The sequence below is a fragment of the Seriola dumerili genome, unplaced genomic scaffold (assembly GCF_002260705.1).
Source record: "Seriola dumerili isolate Sdu_G_001 unplaced genomic scaffold, Sdu_1.0 BDQW01000068.1, whole genome shotgun sequence".
NCBI classification, from domain to species: domain Eukaryota; kingdom Metazoa; phylum Chordata; class Actinopteri; order Carangiformes; family Carangidae; genus Seriola; species Seriola dumerili.
In genome coordinates this window covers 14,415,055-14,423,510 of record NW_019174323.1, presented here as the reverse complement: position 1 = coordinate 14,423,510, position 8,456 = coordinate 14,415,055, and the positions used below count along the sequence as shown (strand labels likewise).

The following is an 8,456-nucleotide window of genomic DNA, read 5'->3' as shown; positions in this document are numbered from 1 at the left end:
TAGAGCCTGTAAAAAAAAAAATTTTTAGAATTTTATTTTTTTTTTTTAAACACAGCAAAAATTTAAAACGAGAGGAATCGTTTTTTTTTTTTTTTTTTTTTTTTTCTCTCTGGTGAAGAAGCTTCTGGCTCATCCTTATCTAACAGAGCCATCATTAGGACACAGTGCTGTTCAAAAATGCAGCAGCACAACATGATTGACAGCGTAGGAGTTGGCTGTAAATGTTTATTCTCCTGTGATGAACACAGGGTATGGTCGGTCACATTTTCCAAAAACAAAGAAAACTCCTTCCACTGACTGAAAGCTCTGCTTCAAAGTAACGAGCACTTCATGGAAAGGTAGTGGAATCAAAAGTACAATATTTGTCTGGAGTAAAAGTCATAAATTTCTAGAAAAGTTTCATCATCAGTTGCATCGTTGTCTATTGTTAGTTACTCTTCTGGAGAGGAACGTGTCCTTCTGCATGCCAGAAGCAACACTTTGAAATTGAGCTGATGTTTTTCCTGGCAGGACGATGGCTGTCTCACACACACGGACATTTTTTTGTGACATTATTAGAGGAGGCAAAGGGACATCTATTGTATTGCAACAACACGCGCACACACGCACACACACACACACACGTTGCGTTTATATAGACAGAATATTAAACTGTCAGTTTAATTTCATGGTCACTGACAGATTGTTCATTTTGATATGTAACTGAGCAGATTTTGGCGTCGTGCACCTGATGATTCATCACAGATCATGTAACATCTATAAGCTTTTAGTTGGCACTGACACTTATCTGACTTAAAACTAGAATTACTGCCTTGCGGTTGTATGCCTCCGCCACTCAAGACTAGTTTCAGGTTACATCCCTGTTTTATCCAGAATCATATAAAAAATTAACCAGTTGTGTGAAATTTTGTCATAATTTCTGTGTGATTGTTGAAGTATTTTCTGATGTCACCGTGACCATGACCTTTGACCAGCAAAGTGTAATCAGTTCATCCTTGAGTCCAAGTCGGAAATTGTGCAAAATTTGAAGGGGATTCCCTTGAGGAGCTCTGGCGATACTGCGTTCACCCAAAATCATGTTTTGTGAGGTCACTGTGACCTCGACCTTTGGCCTTTGGCCATCAAAATTGGATCAGTTTGAGTCCAAGTTAACATTTGTGCCAAATTTTGAAGAAATTCCCTCAAGGCGTTACTGAGATATTGTGCTCACAAGGCCACCACGCCCTTGACCTTTGACCTCCAAACCTAATCAATTCATCTTTTGAGTCCAAGTAAACGTTTCTGCCAAATTTGACAGTCCCAAAACAGTATGCCTCTGGCTCTGGCCAATGAGTGCAATGGCAGAATAAACTGAATAAACTCTAATCTCTCCGTTATTTTGAAGACTGTACTGAGCCAAAGCCATATCTTCTGTTTGTTGTATTAATGCTGGCTGCTGACACTAAGCTGTACCAAAGTGTTTGCATTGTATCTGTATCCTGCTGCCAAGTCAGCTTTTATTATTCCCAGGGACACCTGCTTTTCACCACAGCTCTGACCAAACGGACAAAAGATAAGCCAAGTCAAATAATATAAAACCAAGCTAAGTGTGGTCTGAGATGTCCCGGACTCTGCACTGCACAGAAGATAAACACATTTAAGGTAACAACATGGCTGCCACCCTCAGGCCAGATTGATGGTGGCAGCCCTCTAGTCGAGGGGCATTTTTGGGAACCATGAGAGAACAAACATGCCTTCCCATTTCTGACTCATCCATAAAAGGTGTGTTTGATACTTTCACTTCTCTTGTCACTGTAAACTCCACATTCACACAGTGGCACAGAAATTACATGAAGATACTTACGTGTAACTGACACGACACGGATTCCACCCTGGGTTATTTTAGGCATGCATGTACACACACACTTTGTTCATACAAAGGACACACCTACTGTACTCGTATACCTTTAAAATCTTAGCATGCCATATGTGTAACTGGTTTCTACACATGCAATGCTTTAAATTCTTTCATTCTTTCTTTCCAGCACTTTGGTAACACACATATAAACAACTCTCTACAACTATCACACAGATGACCATGAACTATACAGATATCCATGGTGGCTGGAGGACAGATCGTAATGACTTTGGTGATCCTCTGACTTTTCCTCTGGTGTCAAAATGAGGCTGAAAGTTTTGGGGTTTTAGTGAAATGTCTGTGCAGTTTTGATTAATCCTGCAAAGTATCTCAACATCTGCCACCATCAGGCTGACAGCTGTGATTCTTAGTGAAATGTCTCAACAACTGTTTGATTGCCATCCCCCTCAGGACAAACTGTAATAACTTTTCATCAAGCATTATCAGCTGTATTTTGTGTCTAGGGACAGATTTACTTGCTTAACATCAGCCTGTTGTAACTGTCATTTTGAGAATGTTAGCATATTGACGTTAGCATTTAGCTCAAAGCACCTGTGTCAGGTGTGTAGAGCCTCGCAAGGCCGTAGACCTCCATATCGCTGCAACCACTGTAACAGTAAAGGTTTATATGTTGTTTGCACAACCCTAAGTGCTGTGATCAGTTCATGCTTCTCGTGCATATCAAATTTATTTTAAACAGCTTTCATTTTCTGTTGACTCTTCATACTGAAAACACCACTAGACTGTACAAAGTGTGTAGACACACCAGAGGGCAGTGCAGGGTAGAAAGTCACCAAGTCAAGAGCAGCATTAAGCCTTTTCTCCTACACGAAACAAGTGAAGCGTCAAGTTTGTTATTTGAGGAAAAATAATTTTCCTCAAACGTGTAAAATTGTTTAAATTGTACACAATGTATGCACACTTTGTGTCTGTCTTGAAATGATCAGATTACGTAATGATTAATGTAAAGTGTGGTATAAAATATGAAACATTTCCAGAAAAAAACATCAGTCAGATATTCAATATTCAGACACAGTGAGGAGTTTTTGATATGGTTTTTTTTTTTTTTCAAATCCACAATCCATTCTTTACATTCACACCATCAGTCAAATCCAGGCTTCTTATTCTCAAACAAACACACTTCTGATCTGTTATAATACAACTCTGATAAGCTTTAAAAAATGGCACCATCACATGGAAAGTTAACATGATCAGGGAGGAAAGTGTGTTCATAGGCAATTTAACAAAAATACTTTTTTCAATGAAGATAGATTCTTTTCTTTTCTTTTTTCCATATAATATAACGATAGAATAAAATTTTGTCTCTGAAAAGTGAAGGTTTTATGTTGGGAGAGTGCTATGTCTAAAGTGTTGCATAGTCGAGGAGACATAAATGTAGGGATAGTGGAGATCTTAATTTAAAACAACACATAAGGAGTAAAAAGCTCTTTGTTTAATGCAGAGTGCAGGGTAAAAAAAAAACTAAACTTTTGAATATTTTTATGTGATTGTTTTGGCTCCAAACCCTTAAAAAACTAGTCAGAAAGCTTGTCCTGCCACCTTGAACCTTGAAGCTCGTGTACTGGGGGCATGTGAGTGTAAAATCCTGCGATGCAAGCAATAGTAACATATCGACCATCTTTGTGCAAATGTAACTCAATAGAACAAGATCCACAGCAATCACATGTGATAATAATCTCCCAAGCAGTTTTATGAACACGGGGAGGAAGATTGTTTCAAGTGTCACTCACATTGCAGCTGTTAAAAGTGCCACTCTGCGTCCATCCTCTTGGCAGGCAAACAAAGAACCAGCTTAGCTTTAAAAAAAATACTGTTATTCTAGCTTATGGGCTGATTAAAGCTCCAATCCACAAACCTGAAGAGCTCAAATCATGAACTAGAACTTCTCTCTGTGTGATTTACTTTACAGATTGTGTTTATAAGAGCAGACTCCTCAGAGGAATCCTTGTCCAACGGTAGACAAATGTGTTTATGTAGCTCATTCCGCATCGGCTGGATGAAAGCTGGAAACATCTCTAGTTGCAAAACAAGTGGGGGAATTCCCAACTCAGCTTATAAAGTGTCTCGAGATACTGTGCCAAGCGTTTTTTTGTGTTTTTTTTTTTTTTTTTTTTTTTTTTGTGTGTGTGTGTTTTTTTTTTCTTTTTAAACCAGACGTTAAAACAAATGAAGAAAAGGGTACACAAGTATGAACCACACCCAGTCTCTGCTGCTGGTTCTCACTTTACAAGCTCCAGCCAGGGAGCAGAACTGCTCTTTCTTCTTGTCTCATCCATACATACATTCATTTGTCCTGTCCTGTCCTCTGATCAATCAGCTGTCCGTCCACTGAATGAGAACATGTAAGAGTTTGCACTTTGCCAAAGCCCAAACTCTTATCTCCGGTTGTTCTCCTTTTCCTCTTCAGTAGCATCCACAGACCTCTGCTTTGCCTCAAGTCTCTGTCCATCAGAAAAAAAACACAAAGATCCACGATGCCGGCCGGGGTCACCGGAACTCATAGATGGCTGCGCTGTGCTCGGGAACGTGGGTGAGGTTTAGAGACTGGTACCTGCAGAGAGACAACACAGTATAGGTTACAAAAAATAGGGCTAGGTAAGGCAACCTTGTCATGAACTCGTGTATAATCCCAAATCCCCCATCTTATGTAATATTAAATCTGAAGAAGCATGTACGTGAAGTATAGGCATACTTGCTTATCCTTCGAGGCTTTCAGGCTGCATAACATTGCTGTCTCAAAATCATAATATCATGAGATATAGTCCTATTTTCAGCTTAGTGAAAATTCATTTTTCAGATAATCAAAAGGGTTTTCAATGGTTTATTTATCTTAAAGATATCATCTTAAGATCTCTCTTTGGAATCAAACTGCTTTTGTTGATTCTATTTATGGTCTACAGTTACAGTAATAGCCATTCAGTGTGTTTACATTCAGTTATTACCTTTTTATAATGTAGGTTTAAAGTTTCATCACCTTCACGCACAAGAGGCATTCACTTAACCCAGCATGATTTTATCTAATCAATATCAGCCTCACTGTTTAGTGTTCACTCTCTTCACACTATACCAGAGCTGTATTAAGTTACTTCTGGACATCCTACTACCGCTTCTTCACTTTAAAGCATTAAACTAACAAAACACAGGGCTTTTATAGTGATGAAGCAATAGGAAGTGCTATCTCAGATATCATGGAATCAACCAAGACTGAAATCTTCACGATTAAAATTTAAAGAAGTACTGTAGAAAACTTATTTCAACCTATAAAGAAATACTTAAGCATTCAGTTAATCTTATAAAAAAATCTAAATCACCAAAACTGGAGATATGTGGTTTTGAAAAGCACTTTGACCATTCTCTGAAGCATTTACTTGATAGTTGATTCATGAGGCCAGGTAAAAATAATCAAAGGCATTCATTAGTTTTAAAAGTTTGAATCATTTGACTCTTCAAACAAAGCAGTTTGACAAATCCCAACCCAAAATAAAAGGGTTTTACTAGTATAAATGATTGATGTTGACATCTGAAAGCCAACAGTTAATTATGCTTGGAAAAGCACAAGGAACAAGACGAACTGAGGTCTGGGCTGATGTGCGTATTCAGCCTTTTCTTCATGTGTTGTTTTCAGGGTTCGCACCAGAGGTGGTAAATGCAGCACAGAGTTGAACCTACAAACAAACTACTCATGAGTCCATAACAGCATTGTCATTAAAACTGTTTTCAGTTCTCATAATGACGCTAAATGCCACCATCATGGTAAGTATGACGTAAGCACGGGCTGTTGATCATTTTCCACTTTTGGAAAATGGCATAAAATAAAAGGTATTCTGTGGTTGGAGCAAGAAAAAAAACTGCTTCAAAGTATTTGGCCAGAGCAGGGAATTAAAAGAAAATGAATGGAATGAAATCAGAGAGTTTTGGTAACAATAGCTTAACCATTATGTGCAGAGGGAGTTGAAAGAAATGCCGAAGAATGTCAAATAAAAATGAAAACACTAAAGATGGAGTACAAGCAGGCCCCTGTTTGTTTATCACCAGGCAGTACGACCACATAAATCAAATGCAACAAACTGTGGGTGTGATTGTTCTGCTTCGTCAACATAAAGTCACACACACAGTCGTTCGGAAAAGCCACATTCATCTACGAATCACTGGAGCAGCTCCCAGGGCACCCTGACAAAAGCTGCAGAAAGCTGGAAATTGTGTCTGTTAATGACTTCTCCCATCCAGATTTTCCCATCTGCTCTGGGATTCAGTCCAGCAACCTTTCCTTTTCCTTTCCTAAAATGACTGAAATTCACCTCACAGTAACTAGTGTTGGGCTGCATTACCATTCAGAGCTCCTGTGGTAGTAGTAGCCCTCGATCGTTGCTGTGGATTTCTGGAAGCAGATGTAGTAGAATCCAGCAAAGGAAGCTCCGCTGATGTCTTTGATTGTGTGGTCAGGGACTAGAAACTGCTCCTGAGGGGATGGACAGGGTGAGAAACAGCAGCAGCTGCAGTTCAGAGGCGACTTACTACAACATATGATCAAGCTCAATTTAGGCAGCACCTTACCTTCCACCTCATGAAAATAAAGTCAGAGTTCTTCAGATCCTCATAGTCAAAATCATCAGAGTTGAAAGTCTTTGCATACTGGTAGAAGGCCTGGAACTTGCCCTTCACACAAAATGAAAATTCATTATGTTACAATACACCAGTTACAGTGTGTGTGGAGCCCATGTTTAGATGATGAATCAAGTTTTCCGCCTTACCCAATGCTTACGATCCACATCTTCATCTGCATCCCATTTCCGGGTGAGAAATGGCCGCTTCCTGCTGATGATCTCTCCAGCGAAGAACGTGGTCAGAGTTGGGTATTCCTATGAGAGTGAACGCCACAGAGAAACAAACAGGAATGTTTTTGTTTTGTTTTGTTTTGTTTTGTTGTGTTTTGTGTTGTTTTGTTTTGTTAGCTCTGGTGCAGCCAACCTGCTAAACAGTGTTTTGTCTGTTCATCTCTTTGTAAATGAAAGAATGCTACATCCAATGCTAATGGTAAAGTAGAAGACCATTTTCATTCTCAAACAAAGTAGACAGTAGAAAGTAACTACGTTTTAAAAGTTGGAATATATACGCTTATATTCGTGGTTTATTATTCATAAACAACTCATGCTGTGGAACATATAGGATATTGTAAATTATTATATATTTTAGTAGAAAGACTACTACTTGAACATACCAGTTATATTAGAGTTTAAGCTCACTGCCATTTATTCAAAATGCAGTCAAATGTAATAGACTTAAACCAGCTGGTGATCTCCCCCACTAACACCCCAGCTATCAAATACATGCTAAATGTATCAGTATACACCCACTGCATGTTTGCCAGCATGTGAAGCAGCTTTAATGTTGTAGAGTTTAACATCCTCTACAATGTAAACAACAGAATACTGATTGGGGATGACTGGACCTAGACTGTACCCGTCTCTTCAAAAAGGACACAATGAGCAGTGGCCAAACACAGCTTAAATTATTTATGTTTGTGGTTTAATAAAGAGAATTACTTCTCTCACCTCTGTCAGTCCTTTTATCTTCAGGTAGCCACACAGGTAGGAATCCTCCATGGTGACATGCTTAAGAAGAAAACAGTAAACAACAGAGAATGTTACTTCATACCTGATTCAGGTGTAGTAGTTACCTCTACATTCAAATGACAGTAAGTGGGAATGCTGTGATATGCTTTAATTAAGCTAATATTAAATTCCTATCAATATCTCTCACACAAACAACCGTAAACATACACGTTTGTCTTGCTACGTGGTGAAGCCAAAGCAAGATGAAACCCCTAGAGTCGTATTTTCCGACAACAACACTAAATGAGATGTCTCATTGTAGTTGAAATAGGTTGTTAATAGTCGCAGGCACTGCTACATCCACAGCTAGCTAAAGGAGTTAGTTAACGACAGGCCAGGGCCCATTGATTTTCCAGCTGTCAATCACCACACCGTCCGTTTGACAGATCACCAAATACCCCTGACAGCTCGCCCGATTAATGAAATATCCGCTTCACAGCCCCACCTGCAAAACCACCTCCACGTCGTAAGAGTTCCCTTTGCTCTTCTGGTGGCCCCTGAACTTGGAGCCGCTGTACAGCAGCGAGGTGACAACACCGGGCTGCTGGGTGTTTATCGGTGGCGGCGGGATAAGCGAGGACGAGGATGCGAAGGCCGCAGCGGGGGAGTCGCTGAGGTATCCAGCGGGGACAGGCATGGCTCCCGCTTCGCTGGCTGGGCACCAACCGCGGTCACTGGCCGTCTAGGCGATGGACTTTGTCGGCGTCTACGAAGAGGCGGAGGAGGACTGGTGAGGCCCACCAACATCCAAATCCCCACTTATTCCTCTGTAGTTTAGTTTACCAGGCACCAAGCTCCCAGAAAAGTAAGTGGACTTCGACGCGGCGACGTAGGCATTAGCATCCGCCCCTCTCATTGGCCAACTGAATCCACCTGGCAAAGATCTTCAACGCCCATTGGTTCGATTTACGGAAGGGTTTGTGGGA

General features: G+C 40.2%; 1 protein-coding gene across 1 annotated transcript; it reads right to left on the bottom strand.

Moving 5' to 3' along the window:
* Positions 1–4,047: 4,047 nt before the first annotated feature.
* gid4 (GID complex subunit 4 homolog) lies at positions 4,048–8,359 on the bottom strand. The gene is made up of 6 exons (XM_022742950.1): positions 7,976–8,359; positions 7,471–7,530; positions 6,670–6,777; positions 6,473–6,574; positions 6,247–6,377; positions 4,048–4,469 (listed from the first exon to the last, which is right to left on the bottom strand). Exons 1-6 carry the CDS (start codon positions 8,165–8,167, stop codon positions 4,406–4,408), a joined length of 657 nt encoding a protein of 218 aa, XP_022598671.1. The 5' UTR covers positions 8,168–8,359; the 3' UTR covers positions 4,048–4,405.
* Positions 8,360–8,456: the final 97 nt, after the last annotated feature.